This window comes from Crinia signifera, chromosome 6 (assembly GCF_055691185.1).
Source record: "Crinia signifera chromosome 6, ASM5569118v1, whole genome shotgun sequence".
NCBI lineage: Eukaryota > Metazoa > Chordata > Amphibia > Anura > Myobatrachidae > Crinia > Crinia signifera.
In genome coordinates, this window is record NC_139222.1 from 74652135 (window position 1) to 74670855 (window position 18721).

At 42.1% G+C, this 18721-nt stretch overlaps 1 protein-coding gene and 1 long non-coding RNA gene across 2 annotated transcripts; both read left to right on the plus strand.

Moving 5' to 3' along the window:
* The first annotated feature begins 737 nt into the window (after positions 1–737).
* Positions 738–4741, plus strand: LOC146006979 (uncharacterized). Its single transcript, XR_014444158.1, has 3 exons — positions 738–1064; positions 4290–4451; positions 4563–4741. It is a non-coding gene; the product is annotated as an uncharacterized LOC146006979 (long non-coding RNA).
* Positions 4742–6025: 1284 nt separating this feature from the next.
* On the plus strand, positions 6026–8182 carry LOC146009605 (zinc finger MYM-type protein 1-like). The gene has a single exon (XM_083150053.1). It carries the CDS (start codon positions 6026–6028, stop codon positions 8180–8182), a length of 2157 nt encoding a protein of 718 aa, XP_083006179.1.
* Positions 8183–18721: the final 10539 nt, after the last annotated feature.

Here is an 18721-nt window from a genome sequence, read left to right on the forward strand (position 1 = left end):
GAGTACTGAGTGTATATCTATCATGTAATAATATGTGTATAATCTTTTTTTTGGTGGTGTAAAAATACCTTCTGCTGTGTCGACTGTAAGCACACAAATGGCTTATGATTAATGGTTTTATTTCTTTCTGTGCAAAACTGAGTGCTTCTGACTGTTCCATGATGTCAAGTCGCCATGGGTTTATTTCGACAGGGAGCATGCATGGACGGTTGACATGGTTTTAGGTTGACATGACAGTTAGGTCGACATGAGGAATGTCGACATGGGGTTTTTCACTGGTTTTTACACCAATGTTGACACAGTTGACATGGGCACAGTTGACAGAGAGAATCGTACCCTTGCATCGCTTGCTTCGCCCGGGAACAGTATTTTAATCTCAGACCACACCCTAGTGGATGGTATTGCATGAAATACTGCCTGTCGGCACATGTCGGATCCAAGAAACGTGAAAAACCCCATGTGGACCTTATGACCAGTCGACCTTCCTTATGTCGACCTCACGGTCATGTCAACCTAATACCATGTCGACCTTGACCATGACATTTCCGCATGTCGACCTAGCGGTGTCTACCTAATGACTGTCGACATACTTCTCTTCAGTCTACCAAACGACCGTATTATACCATGGGTCCTCAAACTGCGGCCCTCCAGATATTGTGAAACTACAATTCCCAGCATGCCTTGCCACAGTTTTAACACTCCCTTATAGGAAAACTGTGGCAAGGCATGCTGGGATTTGCAGTTTCACCACATCTGGAGGGCCGCAGTTTGAGGACCCATGGTATATACCATTCAATTTTCCAATGTTTTTTTCAGTTTGCACACTCATACATCCCCCTCTGTATTTTTGTAACTTCGGATGCCACTGTTTATGCGCACAGGAGCTACGTCACATTCATAATATTTATTCTATTGATTTTCATGCCTTATGTCACTACACAGCACCCGACGACACGCATTCTCCCGTGTGATGAACTTCCACTATTCGGAGTGAAAGCTACACCCGGAAGTTGGGGCTGACGACACCTCTGGCGGCCACAGACCGTTAATTGCACTGGGTGGGGGTAAGTTTCTTCCTTATTTCTTGTATATTTAAGCCTGCTTTTGCACTGTGTGTAATTAACTTGATGAAGGAGTCGCCGTACCCTGTATCCCGTAACCTTGCTACTAGCCCAGTGCCACTTCTTTTACACTATATACATATATATACACTGTAAATGAAGTAGCACTCAGAGGCTAGTAGCAAGGTTGCTGGGTACAGGGTATGTATAGATAGAGAGATATAATCCACTGGCACTCACACGGACTTCATACAAAGCAGTAGATAGGCGTATAGTCTGATTAGACTACATACGCCTATCCACTGCTTTGTATGATGTCCGAGTGAGTGCCGGTGGATTACTACATATATAGACCCTCCACCTGGTTGGCAGCACCGTGCACCTGGGCACCACAGTCCTGAATAGAGGCTTATTGTCTGAGTGCCAAGGCTTCTCTTTTTGCACTTGAAAACAGTGTTTGAGTGCCGTTCCTTTTGGAGATACACATATATAGATATACACATATATAGATATACACATATATAGATATACACATATATAGATATACACATATATAGATATACACATATATAGATATACACATATATGGATATACACATATATGGATATACACATATATGGATATACACATACATAGATATACACATACATGGATATACACATACATGGATATACACATACATAGATATACACATACATAGATATACACATACATGGATATACACATACATGGATATACACATACATGGATATACACATACATGGATATACACATACATGGATATACACATACATGGATATACACATACATGGATATACACATACATGGATATACACATACATGGATATACACATACATGGATATACACATACATGGATATACACATACATGGATATACACATACATGGATATACACATACATGGATATACACATACATGGATATACACATACATGGATATACACATACATGGATATACACATACATGGATATACACATACATGGATATACACATACATAGATATACACATACATAGATATACACATACATAGATATACACATACATAGATATACACATACATAGATATACACATACATAGATATACACATATATAGATATACACATATATAGATATACACATACATAGATATACACATACATAGATATACACATACATAGATATACACATATATAGATATACACATATATAGATATACACATATATAGATATACATGTGTATATATATGCCATTGTAGTGAAATGGATAGTGTAGGATGTTTGTGAATGAACACACTACACGTGCTACTCCTTTGACTTGAAATTGGTGAAAGCCACTATAAAATTTTTATGCACATGTGTGTATATTTAATATGTATTTTATATACATACTTCTGTAAATATTAAATATAGAAATGGTGGCTTTCACAGATTCTGCAGTGTAATGAAACAAATTGCCCCAGGAATACATTTTCTCATTATTGTTTTATATTAGAGGGCACATGTGAAGCAGTATTTTCTCTATTTACTGTCCAGCAAGCAATATCTATCTATATATCTCAATGTATGTACTTTATTGATGGCCAATATACTTGATGGATGGACTATACTGGATTAATGTACACAATGCCATGGGACTGTGCATATTATGCTAACAGTGTATGTCTTTAATGATCCCGCTAAGGGTATTGTATCCCCACTGGTTGTACAGCTCCTGTGTATAGTCAGTGATTGCTCTGTTGCATACTCTGGATATGTTTATGCTTTCCTCTTAAGGATTGTGTTGTGCTGTCAGGCGGTTACCGTGCAAGGTGCACCCTGTTTGCCTAGAGCCCGCCGAGGCTCATTTCATAACATATGTACTATTGAGCCCCGCCGTGGGCCTTTTTTTGCTAAATTGATGTTATGTATACTGTATGTTCCTGTTTTTTTTTTTTGGTTTCTACTGTTTGTTAATTACAGTTTTCAGGGTTATGTGTGTGTGTGTGTGTGTATATATATATGTTTACTCCCATGTTTATTAATATTATTGCTTTGAGGGTTGCTCTGCACTATGCAAAGCCGTCCTCCCTCCTCCGTCTTCACCAGTCAGGGGGAAAGCCGCTCAGTGTATATGCACTGAGCGGTTTTCCCTCCAGCCTGGACGTGATCATCGCTGTCTATACACGCTGGGCATAGTCACCCTGTGTTTATGGACCTTAAGATTTCTAGCTTTGTATGCTTCTTTTTGTTGGTACATTATTCATATGATATAAACGATGTAACTGCTGTTTGTGGTATTCATGACTTCAGCAATGATACTTGTAATTGACTTGTTTCAAAACTTTGGATGAGTCTTATGCAATTGTCGGTACTATTCCTTGCAGGTGCTCTAATGTTGCTTTGTAACTGGTACAACTAGAGGAGGAGTTAGCTGAGGACATCTGGTTTTATTTTCTCTTTTGAGACAGTTAAATTACTATCCATATAAAAAAAAAAATTAAATTGCACCATATGGACTATCATGTCACTATTGCTATGTCATTGTTATGTTGTTATCCAGCTCTAAAGAGAACAAAGAAGTTTTGACATGTATATTCTCCCCGTACTTGCGTGATTTTCCTCATGATAATTTGGTTTCCTCCCTCATGCCAAAAATGTACAGTTAAATTAATTGGGTTTCAATATAAGTAATTTTAGAATGTCTGTGTACATGTGGTAGGGAATATAGATAGTAAACTCCACTGGGGCAGGGACTGATTATTTATTTATTATTTATTTGCAGTTTCTTATATAGCGCAGCAGATTCCGTTGCGCTTTACAATAGTAGACAGTGATAAAACAAACTGGGTAACAGACAGACTTGGAGGTAGGAGGGCCCTGCTGCAAGCTTACAATCTATTTGGTATATAGGCGGGAAACACAAGGACAGGCACCAGTAATAGCATAGCAGTCCCAACAAGTTACAAGTCCAGAAGGGAAGCTATATAATACATAAGTGCCTCAGAGGATTATGCGTGTAGAACTTAAATATGATAGGCTTGCCTGAAGAGGTGAGTTTTCAGGGAACGCTTGAAAGTTTGGAGGCTAGCGGAGAGTCTAATTGTGCATGGAAGTGTTGGACTGATGGGAATGTTCAAATATTCTCTGTACAGTGATGCGGAATATATATATGCACTATATAAATAACTTCAGAAAAGAGATGGAATTGTTGGCGCAGGATTTGAAATATTTATATTTGGCTTGTAGATTTGTTTTGCACAATTTGCATGAAGTGAATATTGGTTACAAAGATGTCGAAAAAACCTTCTGGAGCAGAGAACAGGAAGAAGGCGAGGCAAAGAGAACAAGCAGCACAACGTTTATCATCATTGATGTCGTCATGGTTGAGCGACAAAAAATCAAAGACAGGTAAGTTAAAAATATTAATGCATTATATTATAATACTTAAGTTTTTACTTGATGTACAGGTGAAGTAGTAAATTGTATAATATTATATTTTCATATTGTATATTTTTTCAGGTGAAATGGAAAAGACCTGTGATTTGGAGGCAGTAGAGTTAAAAGAGAAACTCCGAAATCCACAGGGAGATAATTCAAGCAGTACCTACATCCAGGACTCCATTTCTGGTACTTCGTCAGGCTCACAAGGCCGTAGCGACAACTCTACAGACATTCACAACCAGGACTCCATTTCTGGAACCTCGTCAGGCTCACAAGGCCTTAGCGACAACTCTACAGGCATTCACATCCAGGACTCCATTTCTGGTACTTCGTCAGGCTCAAAAGGCCGTAACATCAACTCTACAGACATTCACAACCAGGACTCCATTTCTGGTACCTCATCAGGCTCACAAGGCCGTAACATCAACTCTACAGACATTCACAACCAGGACTCCATTTCTGGAACCTCGTCAGGCTCACAAGGCCGTAACATCAACTCTACAGACATTCACAACCAGGACTCCATTTCTGGAACCTCGTCAGGCTCACAAGGCCTTAGTGACAACTCTACAGGCATTCACATCCAGGACTCCATTTCTGGTACTTCGTCAGGCTCACAAGGCCGTAACATCAACTCTACAGGCATTCACATCCAGGACTCCATTTCTGGTACTTCGTCAGGCTCACAAGGCCGTAACATCAACTCTACAGACATTCACAACCAGGACTCCATTTCTGTAACCTCATCAGGCTCACAAGGCCGTAACATCAACTCTACAGACATTCACAACCAGGACTCCATTTCTGGAACCTCGTCAGGCTCACAAGGCCGTAACATCAACTCTACAGACATTCACAACCAGGACTCCATTTCTGTAACCTCGTCAGGCTCACAAGGCCTTAGTGACAACTCTACAGGCATTCACATCCAGGACTCCATTTCTGGTACTTCGTCAGGCTCACAAGGCCGTAACATCAACTCTACAGACATTCACATCCAGGACTCCATTTCTGGTACTTCGTCAGGCTCACAAGGCCGTAACATCAACTCTACAGACATTCACAACCAGGACTCCATTTCTGTAACCTCATCAGGCTCACAAGGCCGTAACATCAACTCTACAGACATTCACAACCAGGACTCCATTTCTGTAACCTCATCAGGCTCACAAGGCCGTAACATCAACTCTACAGACATTCACAACCAGGACTCCATTTCTGGAACCTCGTCAGGCTCACAAGGCCTTAGTGACAACTCTACAGGCATTCACATCCAGGACTCCATTTCTGGTACTTCGTCAGGCTCACAAGGCCGTAACATCAACTCTACAGACATTCACAACCAGGACTCCATTTCTGTAACCTCGTCAGGCTCACAAGGCCGTAACATCAACTCTACAGACGTTCACAACCAGGACTCCATTTCTGTAACCTCGTCAGGCTCACAAGATATTATTTGTGCAGAATTCTCTTTTGATTTCAGTGACCCTGGTACATGGCCAAGAATAGTTATGGATCTTGAGCGATGTTACATTACAAGAATGAGAGCAAAGACACAATCTTTTCCTGATCTACGCAAAAGCTTGAGAGATGGGAGACATCTCACAAAGGAGTGGTTTTCCAAACAGCTACCAAATGGTCATAAAGTAAACAGATCATGGCTAGGGTATAGCCAAACCAAAAATGCTTTGTTCTGCATTCCATGTAGGTTATTTTCTCAAGCTTCAATAGAAACATCTCTATCCTATTTGGCTAAACAGGAAGGTTTAACAAAGTGGAGAAAGCTCAGTGAAAAAATCCCAGACCATGAGAACTCACAACATCACAAATCATGTTTTTGTACTTGGAAAACTCTAGAAATCTCAATTGGAATGGGTGGTATCGACAAAGAACTGCAACAGCAGATAGCAAAGGAAGAAAAACATTGGCGAGCAGTCTTGTATTGTATTATTGATGCTATATTGTTCTTGGCAAAGCAGGGGAGTCCCTTAAGAGGAACTGAAGAAAGTGCTGACTTTGGTAACCCCAACAGTGGGAAGTTTCTAAACACCATAGATCTTATATCCCACTACAATGATCCTTTGCGTGAACACATACAACGTCACAAGAAAGGCCAAGTAAGCTACTTTTCTCCGGCTATTCAAGACGAATTCCTAGCTGTGATGGCCAAAAAAGTAAGAGAAGATATACTGAAAGAGATAAAAGAAGCAAGATATTTTGCACTCATGTTTGATTGCACTCCAGATGTGAGCAAACTTGAACAAATGACACAGGTAATTCGATATGTAAAAGTGAGTGAGAGTGGCACAGAAATTATAGAAAGTTTTATTGATTTTTTTGTGGTTACTGACAAGACAGGCCTTGGTTTGAGTGAAGAAATTCTCAAGAAAGTAAAAGCTGATGGTCTAGACATGAAGTTTTGCAGAGGTCAGTCCTATGATAATGGAGCGAACATGGCTGGAATGTACAAAGGCGTCCAAAGAAGAATACTCCAAGAAAATGAATTGGCATACTTTGTGCCTTGCGCTGCACACTCGTTAAATTTAGTAGGAGTACATGCTGCTGATGTATCTCCTGAAGCACAGAAGTTCTTTGGGACACTTCACTCTCTCTATCTTTTCTTTGCAGCATCAACCTCGAGATGGGAAGTTTTTAAAAAACACGTCCCTACCTCATTAAAATCACAAAGTAATACAAGATGGTCTGCAAAGGTGGACGCTGTTGAGGCAGTATACAAACATTTAGATAAAGTTCTGAAGGCCCTGGAGGAATTGGGGACCAGTACTCTGTCTTCTCCGGAAACTAAGACAGGGGCAAAATCGCTACTAAAACACATGAGCAAGTTGGAATTTGTAATCATCACTTGTTTTTGGTATGGAATACTAAAACAAATTAATCGCGTGAGCAAATATTTACAGAAATGTGATGTCACAGTTGACAAGGCAGTAAGAAATGTACACGCATTGATAAATCTGATTCAATCAACAAGAGACAGTGCTGTGCCTGAAGCTATAACAAAGGCTAAAGATATTGCATGCTCTAACAGCCTTACAGTTGATTATAAAGAAACAAGAAAAAGAAAGAAAAGGAAGATGTTCGATGAAACAGCTGATGATGATGCATGTAACAACTCGCAGGAAAAATTGCTGAGGATTTCACTACTGGAAATTATTGATAGAATTATAAGTGAACTTAAGAAGAGATTCCAAGCACTTGAAAAAATCAACCAAAAATTTGGATTCCTACATGGGATGGAGATTCAAACAACTGAAGTAAAGCACCTGAAAACACGAGCAAAGGATCTGGCACAAATGTACAAAGAAGATATAAATGAAGAAGAGTTCATCAATGAAATTGAGAGTTTCAAATTTCATGCTTTGGAAGTCGATGAAAAGATGAAATCATCCCCTCCAGCAGGCATGTTGGCCCTTATCCACAAACATAGGCTTGAGGAGGCATATCCAAATGTTACCACAGCACTTACTATTTTTCTAACGCTTCCAGTCTCTGTGGCCTCAGGGGAAAGAAGTTTTAGTAAATTAAAACTTATTAAAACCTACCTCAGAAGTACCATGGGTCAAGAAAGACTGACAAACCTCAGTATACTTTCAATTGAACACAAGAGAGCCTCTACTATTTGCTACGCTGACGTTATAAAAATCTTTGCTGCCAAAAAAGCTCGCAAAGTGCAGATTTAGATGTTTTTGAGAATTTTGTTACCCGTGGTGACAATTCTGCACACTAGAATATCGAAAAAAGAAAAATACACAAATGCGTAGTGCAATCGTAGATTGGCAGACGTCAAACGTGAAGTACAGATGTCTAGACCATTGAAAAATGTGGAAATGTCTCTGACTTCAATGTAGTGATGGAATGAAGTCATTATAGAGACATGTTCAACTTTTTAAAGAGCACGACACCTAGGCCAATCTATGAGATTAAACTACACATTTGTTCATCTATTTTTCAATATTCTAGGAAGATAAATTGTTATCATTGGTAAAGAAAATTATTGCATTATAGAAATATTTTTGAATGCTACATCTATATACAAGGGAATGTATTGGATTGTACTAGTTGTGAATGTCAGCAGCGTGGTGTCAGTCCTTGTCTTTACTCTTTTGAACATTGAAAGTATCCTAAGGCTGCTTTGTTGCACTGTTTAGGAATGTATTGAATACATTTATATTTGAGTTTTGGCGTCTGATTGCATTCACAGGGTTGGAATGTTGTATGTTACCCTTGTTGTGAATGTCAGCAGCGTGGTGTCAGTCCTTGTCTTTACTCTTTTGAACATTGAAAGTATCCTAAGGCTGCTCTGTTGCACTGTTTAGGAATGTATTGAATACATTTATATTTGAGTTTTGGCGTCTGATTGCATTCACAGGGTTGGAATGTTGTATGTTGTCCTGATTGTGAATGTCAGCAGCGTAGTGTCAGTCCTTGTCTTTACTCTTTAGAACATTGAAAGTATCCTAAGGCTGCTCTGTTGCACTGTTTAGAGCTGCACAAATTCCACTACAAGGGAATGTATTGAATACATTTATATTTGAGTTTTGGCGTCTGATTGCATTCACAGGGTTGGAATGTTGGATGTTGTCCGGATTGTGTGAATGTCTGTTGCATGGCGAAATCCAAAGCAATTTTTCCTGCGACTTGTTACATGCATCATCATCTTGTTCCTTATCCACAAACATAGGCTTCTGGAGGCATAGGCTAATGTTACTACAGCACTTACAATTTTTATAATGTTTCCAGTCTGTCGCCACAGGGGACAGGAGTTTTATAAAGTTTTATTAAATTAAAACTTAATAAAACCTACCTCAGAAGTACCATGGGTCAAGAAAGACTGACAAACCTCAGTATACTTTCAATTGAACACAAGAGAGCCTCTAGTATTTGCTATGCTGACGTTATAAAAATCTTAGCTGCCAAAAAAGCTCGCAAAGTGCAGATTTGGATGTTTTTGAGAATTTTGTTACCCGTGGTGACAATTCCGAACACTAGAATATAGAAAAAAGAAAAATACACAAATGCGTAGTGCAATCGTAGATTGGCAGACGTCAAACGTGAAGTGCAGATGTCTAGACCATTGAAAAAATGTGGAAATGTCTCTGACTTCAATGTAGTGATGGAATGAAGTCATTATAGAGACATGTTCAGCTTTTTAAAGACCACGACACCTAGGCCAATCTATGAGATTAAACTAAACATTTGTTCATCTATTTTTCAATATTCTAGGAAGATAAATTGTTATCATTGGTAAAGAAAATTATTGTGAATGTCAGCAGCGTGGTGTCAGTCCTTGTCTTTACTCTTTTGAACATTGAAAGTATCCTAAGGCTGCTTTGTTGCACTGTTTAGGAATGTATTGAATACATTTATATTTCAGTTTTGGCGTCTGATTGCATTCACAGGGTTGCAATGTTGTATGTTGTCCTGGTTGTGAATGTCGGCAGCGTGGTGTCAGCCCTTGTCTTTACTCTTTTGAACATTGAAAGTATCCTAAGGCTGCTCTGTTGCACTGTTTAGGAATGTATTGAATACATTTATATTTCAGTTTTGGCGTCTGATTGCATTCACAGGGTTGCAATGTTGTATGTTGTCCTGGTTGTGAATGTCTGCAGCATGGTGTCAGCCCTTGTCTTTACTCTTTAGAACATTGAAAGTATCCTAAGGCTGCTTTGTTGCACTGTTTAGGAATGTATTGAATACATTTATATTTCAGTTTTGGCGTCTGATTGCATTCACAGGGTTGCAATGTTGTATGTTGTCCTGGTTGTGAATGTCGGCAGCGTGGTGTCAGCCCTTGTCTTTACTCTTTAGAACATTGAAAGTATCCTAAGGCTGCTCTGTTGCACTGTTTAGGAATGTATTGAATACATTTATATTTCAGTTTTGGCGTCTGATTGCATTCACAGGGTTGGAATGTTGTATGTTGTCCTGGTTGTGAATGTCTGCAGCATGGTGTCAGTCCTTGTCTTTACTCTTTTGAACATTGAAAGTATCCTAAGGCTGCTCTGTTGCACTGTTTAGGAATGTATTGAATACATTTATATTTCAGTTTTGGCGTCTGATTGCATTCACAGGGTTGGAATGTTGTATGTTGTCCTGGTTGTGAATGTCTGCAGCATGGTGTCAGTCCTTGTCTTTACTCTTTAGAACATTGAAAGTATCCTAAGGCTGCTCTGTTGCACTGTTTAGAGCTGCACAAATTCCACTACAAGGGAATGTATTGAATACATTTATATTTGAGTTTTGGCGTCTGATTGCATTCACAGGGTTGCAATGTTGTATGTTGTCCTGGTTGTGAATGTCTGCAGCATGCTGTCAGTCCTTGTCTTTACTCTTTAGAACATTGAAAGTATCCTAAGGCTGCTCTGTTGCACTGTTTAGAGCTGCACAAATTCCACTACAAGGGAATGTATTGAATACATTTATATTTCAGTTTTGGCGTCTGATTGCATTCACAGGGTTGCAATGTTGTATGTTGTCCTGGTTGTGAATGTCAGCAGCGTGGTGTCAGCCCTTGTCTTTACTCTTTTGAACATTGAAAGTATCCTAAGGCTGCTCTGTTGCACTGTTTAGGAATGTATTGAATACATTTATATTTCAGTTTTGGCGTCTGATTGCATTCACAGGGTTGCAATGTTGTATGTTGTCCTGGTTGTGAATGTCTGCAGCATGGTGTCAGCCCTTGTCTTTACTCTTTAGAACATTGAAAGTATCCTAAGGCTGCTCTGTTGCACTGTTTAGGAATGTATTGAATACATTTATATTTCAGTTTTGGCGTCTGATTGCATTCACAGGGTTGCAATGTTGTATGTTGTCCTGGTTGTGAATGTCGGCAGCGTGGTGTCAGCCCTTGTCTTTACTCTTTAGAACATTGAAAGTATCCTAAGGCTGCTCTGTTGCACTGTTTAGGAATGTATTGAATACATTTATATTTCAGTTTTGGCGTCTGATTGCATTCACAGGGTTGGAATGTTGTATGTTGTCCTGGTTGTGAATGTCTGCAGCATGGTGTCAGTCCTTGTCTTTACTCTTTTGAACATTGAAAGTATCCTAAGGCTGCTCTGTTGCACTGTTTAGGAATGTATTGAATACATTTATATTTCAGTTTTGGCGTCTGATTGCATTCACAGGGTTGGAATGTTGTATGTTGTCCTGGTTGTGAATGTCTGCAGCATGGTGTCAGTCCTTGTCTTTACTCTTTAGAACATTGAAAGTATCCTAAGGCTGCTCTGTTGCACTGTTTAGAGCTGCACAAATTCCACTACAAGGGAATGTATTGAATACATTTATATTTGAGTTTTGGCGTCTGATTGCATTCACAGGGTTGCAATGTTGTATGTTGTCCTGGTTGTGAATGTCTGCAGCATGCTGTCAGTCCTTGTCTTTACTCTTTAGAACATTGAAAGTATCCTAAGGCTGCTCTGTTGCACTGTTTAGAGCTGCACAAATTCCACTACAAGGGAATGTATTGAATACATTTATATTTGAGTTTTGGCGTCTGATTGCATTCACAGGGTTGGGATGTTATATGTTGTCCTGGTTGTGAATGTCAGCAGCGTGGTGTCATTCCTTGTCTTTACTCTTTAGAACATTGAAAGTATCCTAAGGCTGCTCTGTTGCACTGTTTAGAGCTGCACAAATTCCACTACAAGGGAATGTATTGAATACATTTATATTTGAGTTTTGGCGTCTGATTGCATTCACAGGGTTGGAATGTTGTATGTTGTCCTGGTTGTGAATGTCTGCAGCATGGTGTCAGTCCTTGTCTTTACTCTTTAGAACATTGAAAGTATCCTAAGGCTGCTCTGTTGCACTGTTTAAGAATGTATTGAATACATTTAGATTTGAGTTTTGGCGTCTGATTGCATTCACAGGGTTGGAATGTTGTATGTTGTCCTGGTTGTGAATGTCTGCAGCATGGTGTCAGTCCTTGTCTTTACTCTTTAGAACATTGAAAGTATCCTAAGGCTGCTCTGTTGCACTGTTTAGAGCTGCACAAATTCCACTACAAGGGAATGTATTGAATACCTTTATATTTGAGTTTTGGCATCTGATTGCATTCATAGGGTTGGAATGTTGTATGTTGTCCTGTTTGTGAATGTCTGCAGCATGCTGTCAGTCCTTGTCTTTACTCTTTAGAACATGGGTCCTCAAACTGCGCCCCTCCAGATGTTATTAACTACAAATCCCAGCATGCCTTTCCACAGTTTTGCTATAAGGGAGTGTTAAAACTGTGGCAAGGCATGCTGGGATTTGTAGTTTCACAACATTTCGACGGCCGCAGTTTGAGGACCCATGCTTTAGAACATTGAAAGTATCCTAAGGCTGCTCTGTTGCAATGTTTAGAGATGCACAAATTCTGTTACTTTTGAACTTCTGTGTTTTATATTGGAACTAGCGACATTACAGTCCAGATAGGAATTACTTAGCATACATACATGTTCCGAATTATGTAAATCTGCAGATGCATTCCTTTTTGGACTTATTTCAATAAAACTATTTTGAAATGTGATGGTGCCATTTCTTAAAGTCTCGAGGTTTTTTTTTGTGGGGAGGGGGCGGGGCCGGGAGGGGGCGGGGCCGGGAGGGGGCGGGGCCGGGAGGGGGTGGGGCCGTGAGGGGGGCACCAAAGGGATGTCTTGCCCCGGGCACCAGAAAGCCTAGTTTCGGCCCTGCTATCACCCAGTGGTGTATGGCATATTGTGTAATGGGCGTTATAGTATGTGGTATAATGTGTAATGGACATGATGATGTGTTTAGTCCCCTGTCCCACAAAGCCATGCCTTAAACTTTTTGCAGGCAAGCAATGTATACATTACCACCGCCACTGCCCCCCCAATGTATATTTTGTTATGGCGTAATGTATACATTGCTGGCAAAAGTGAATGAATTTCTCCCTATGTGCACGGCTACAAATGAAATGTTTGCCGTACACAGGGGCGGGATTTTGCCAGCAATCGTTCTGAATCAGGCACCAAGGAATGCACTGATTAAAATGGCCCCTGCTCCCACCCTTGGAATTCAAACCCAGACCATTATGTAAATAGCCTTGTATATGAAAGATTTTCAGCAAAGTCTTTCGCCTCCTGAAAATCTCTTGCTCTTTGAGGAAAATAGTCCAGTGTGTACACCCTACTTTGGTGAAAGCTATATCTATCAAAGATTTTGACAAAGTCTTTTGAAATGAGTCTACTAGTGTGTATGGGCCTTATGAGAGAAGTCCAGGAACAGAGCATTGTGTTCCTCTTGGAGAGGATCATGTTGGGAGGTATGATTATACTCTGCAATATGACTTTCTGTGCAAAATACCAGTTGGTGCCAGAAGGGGACTATAGTAACGCCACTGTATGGGCACCTTATGCAGTGAAGGTTTTTATCTATGGACTGCAGGGCTACAGCTAGGGAGGCCAATCCCGGGATCGGGATCGGCGGGATCCCGGGATTTTGGCCTAAAAACGGCGGGATTTTAATCCCGGGATCGAGCCTTTCAATCCCGGGATTGCGGGATTAGTACCCGCTTGTAATATACAGGCAGGCATACCGGCTGTTTGCAAGTGTGCTGTAGCGGCATGGCGGCGGTCGGGCTGCGCAGCGTGACCCTTGACATAACGTCACGCTGCACAACCCGGCTGCCGCCATGGTGCTACAGCACAGCACACTTGATTACCTGTTCACGGCGTGTGTTGCTCCCAGTCACCCACTCTCCCTCCTCCGTTTCATGCGCTTAGCCGCCCGCCTGCTGAGCAGCTCCGAGCCGCCCTCCCGATGTTCTCTCGCGCTCGCTCGCTCGCCCGCCCGCTTTGATGCTCCAAGCCGCCGCCCGCCCGCCAACTGTGATGCTCCAAGGCCACCGACTGCTGGAGATGATGGTCCTGCTACTGCCTGTCAACCCCGTGTAAGTGACAGTGCAGTGCAGGGCAGGGGGGGTTACAGAGAAATGGTGGGGATGATCTGAAGTGCGGCCCGGGCAGTTTGTTTTTTTTTTTTTTTATCAGGGAGGCCAATCCCGGGATCCCGGGAATCCCGGGATTGAGCATTTTTCAATCCCCAATCCCGGGATTGAAAAAATGCCCCGGGATTGGCATCCCTAACAGCCCCTCCAGGTAAAGTCTGCCACTATTCTCTGCCTAAGTGAAGCCAGATGCAGTCTGTGGGACTGCTCTGGCTTCACTGTGACTAGCACTGACTTCCCATTTGAGGTCCGACCTGCCACTCACCCAAGGCAGTCCTATTGGGAGGGGTCCCCTCCATCCGGAATGCTTCTACATAAAAACCTGAGTTTTACGCATGCGCAGTATGGAGGTAAAATTGCATATGCCGACCTGGAACCCTGAATATGCCTCTGTGGGCTGCTGTAAAAGCAACCGTTAGAAGCTGGGGGCCAGCGCATGCGCAGGCCCCACGGCGGGGAGCAAGACTCGTGGTCGGGAGCAGCAGCAACGGGGACCGGGACCAGGAGAACAGCGGCATCAGCAGAGGAGGTTGGGGGGGGGGGGGGGGCTCACATCGCGGCAGCCCTCTCGTCTAGAGAGGTAGGAGCAACCGCTGTCTCTAAGGGCCTTATTTTGGTTCACTCTTTCTGACAAAATCCTTCTTAGATGGACAAAACCATGTGCACTGCAGGGGGGGCAGATGTAACATGTGCAGAGAGAATTAGATTTGGGTGAGTAATTTTGTTTCTGTGCAGGGAAAATACTGGCTGCTTTATTTTTACACTGCAATATAGATCTCACTTTGAAATAAAACCCCACCCAAATCTAACTCCCTCTGCACATTTTGCATATGCTCCCCTGCAGTGCACATGGTTTTGTCCATCTAAGAAGGATTTTGTCAGAAAGAGTGAACCAAAATAAGGCCCTAAGTGCCTCAGCATTTGTCATTGGGGTGAGTGATGCCCTTGCATAGTGCTCAATGCCTCATATGTATATAAATGTAACTATCTCTAAACATAGGCGTGCGCACATATTGGCGGGATGTATCAACATACATCCGCGCCCTTCGCACGGCAGCCGCCGCGATGCTACCGCATATGTACTAACATATGCGGCCAGCATCGGGCTGCGGTAACGGAGACTCCCGCGATACCTGTGATGTGGGCTGCGGGGGTCTCCGTCACCTCCCGGCGGCTGCCAGCGTCCCCCTGTGTCTCCTCCTCCCCCCTGAAGCCGGATGTCCTCCCGGCTGTCACACCAGGGGGAGGAGGAGGTTAAAGGAGGACGGGAGGGGGGGCGGCGCGCGGACGGCGTACGTCGGGCGGCGAAAGAAGCCCATAGGCTTCTATAGGGTATCGCCACCCTCTGGGTGGCGATACCCTGGCCTGCGAAAACGGGGCGAACCGGTGATAGTACATAGGAAAATGCGGTAAAACGGGGGTTTTACCGCATTTTCCCTTTAGTACATCCCGCCAATAGAGTGTTAGGGGTGCACAGGCACCCCCTAATGCTGTGCCCGCCCTTATAAACACCTCCCTGCCGCAACCAGCAATACCTTTTACCAAAGACTTTTGCTTTTAAAGGTGAGTACACACGGGGGGGGGGAGATATATTGCTCAGCAATATATTGCTCAGTCTCTCCTTTTCATCAGCAACCAGAGATGGTCGCTGATGAAAGGTAACCTCTGCCGGGGAACCTGCACAGGGAATCAGCTGACCAGCGGTTAGAAAGGGGCTGAAAACGGGAGCGTGCACCCGGCGATTTATCACCGGGGCACACTCCCATCACTGGCAGTATGGTCGCCAGCGACCATATTTCCATCCATTATAGCCCATATCGCTGTGTGTACACGGCTTTAGAACTGTATTCTATTAAAAGAAGAGCCCATCATTCAATTATGTGTTTTGCATTGTTAATTGTACTATACCCGTGTCATCCATATATGTTTTTGACTTTATTTGCATGAACTGTTACAAAGAGTAATAAGAAGATTAAAAACTGACTGAAACAGGCAGGAGATTATGTTGTGGCTGAGAGACTTTTATATTGTAGTGAGTGCCAATAGATGATGTTAAACATGCACAATAGGCGGTGCACCCCTTAAAATAATGTGCTGCGCACGCCTACTGTATGTCTCTAAACCAGTGGTTCTCAACCTCAAGACCCCCACACAGTTCATGTTTTTTAGGTCACCCGGCAGGTGCACAGGTGCACTCATTACTCACTGACATATTTTAAAAGATCCACAGGTGGAGCTAATTATTTCTCTTGCGAGTCTGTGTGGAGAGCTGGAAAACGTGCACTTGAGAACCACTGCTCTTAGCTCCGAGTGCTGTTATTCTGGTAGACGTATACACGTTTATTTCCACAGTATGTGCATCTTCTCCAGCTGACAAGTAATACCCTTCAGGCGTTATATGTACATTTTAATATTTTGACAATTTTCAATATTTTTTCATATTGTTTTTTGTTTTTAATTTCAGTATTTAGCTCTGAGCCTTTTCCATTTCACATCAGTAATCCAACTGACCTGAAAATTCCGGAGAAATAAGACCTTATTGTGTCTAAATAAACTCAACAATATTATATTTTTAAAATGCAGATTGTTGGAAAAGTAAGTTTGCCCCTGTATGAAAGCCTTTAGCTGCGTTAACCGTATACCCAAAAGTATTGATACTACTGGTACTTTATCTCTCTCCACTTTTTCTCTCTTTCCAAGGCTTGATACATCTTCCCCACAATCACTTATCACTTTTCTTCATCCATAGTTGTGTACACTGGTTTAATGAGCAGCGTGAAAACATGCAAACGGCAACTCTGCATTGGACCCTGAGAATTTGGCTGTATAAAATACACAAGAACCTCTACGGAGGGCGAGCTTGGATTGGCTGCCTCCTGTCCCAATACAGTTTTAGTGGTCCAGGACTGTCCACTCTGTAACGTCCCGTACACACGGGGAGCCAGTGCTGAGCACGGACCACTCAGCACCCCCGCGATGTGTGCTGAGCTATCTGTGCAGGGCAGCATTTTGCATATGCCAAAGACGGACAGAAATGGACATTCAGACCAAATTATTAAATCCATTTCCTTATCTATTTCAAGGACTGTTTTGCCAATTTCTGGATTTTGGGAGCAAATGGTTGATTGTCATTTGCTTCCATACATTACCAGATTTTTGCTACATGCAGAAAGATTGGACAGAGCATCTTAATCTGAGTACACACAAATATTTATCTGTCCAATCTGTCTGGAGGGAACATAAATCTGGATATTTATGAGAGAAACTGACAGATCAGTTGCTCCCAATCACTGGAAAATGGATAGAAATGATTCAATTTAAGTTGATATATCTAATTACTTTAACCAATTTATCTGAATTACTATTGTTTGTTTTCCTGCATTCGGCTGCAAATGGTTGAGTCAGATGCTCCCATACATTGCCATATTTTTTTTCCCACCAGATAGATTGGACAGATAAATAGCTATATAATGCTGTATACACACTGGCAGATATAGTGGCTGATCATTTGAGTCAGCTTTTCATTCCCAGGAACCAAAGTATGGGAAAGGGGTGGGGCTTATTGGGAGAGTCTGCCTGTAAGAACTTCTCCTGTCTGTGCATTCCTCAGACTGATTACTGATGCCTTATTAATGGATGTGGTCTGGGATGTTTTACCACTCTGGGTCCACTCTCAGCAGCTACTGCCCACAGTGAACAATGGACCTTGCTACCAGAAGTATCTGTTGCCACCAGCTTGGAGCAGCCCATGAGGAGCAAGGAGGCACACTGGCAGCAGGTAAGATTCAACACTGGGGACACCACAGTATTGGGCATACGGTTACCATTGTACTTTGCAGCACTGGGCAAACTACAGTGGTGTCCAGAGCCTTGTTTGCTGTGACTCTGAGTAGAATAATCATTATAATCATTACAGACATGTTCCCTTCTGAGAAGTGCAATATACTGCAGCCCATTATCTAGGCTAAAATAACTTATCTACCAAATATCACATTCTCTGAAACTTATTGTGGTTCTGTCTTTGTACACTGTGAGATAACTCTAGCAACCAGCAGCAGAAAATGTGGGCATCGGATGTATACAGTATAAGGTTGGTGCAGGCATGCATGATTGCACCGATAATGTGACGACTGTATGTGGTGCTGTGAGGTAATACTTGTCTACCTGATCCACTCCATGAGGGAGAAAATGCTCTGTTCCTGGACTTCCCTGGTAATGTAGGATTGCGATCACCTGAGGTGAACACCTTTCTTATCAATTACCTTAGCTC

Bases quoted from the DNA above. Each gene is read 5' to 3' on its own strand.
- LOC146009605 (XM_083150053.1), top strand. From the start codon at position 6,026: ATGAGAGCAAAGACACAATCTTTTCCTGATCTACGCAAAAGCTTGAGA.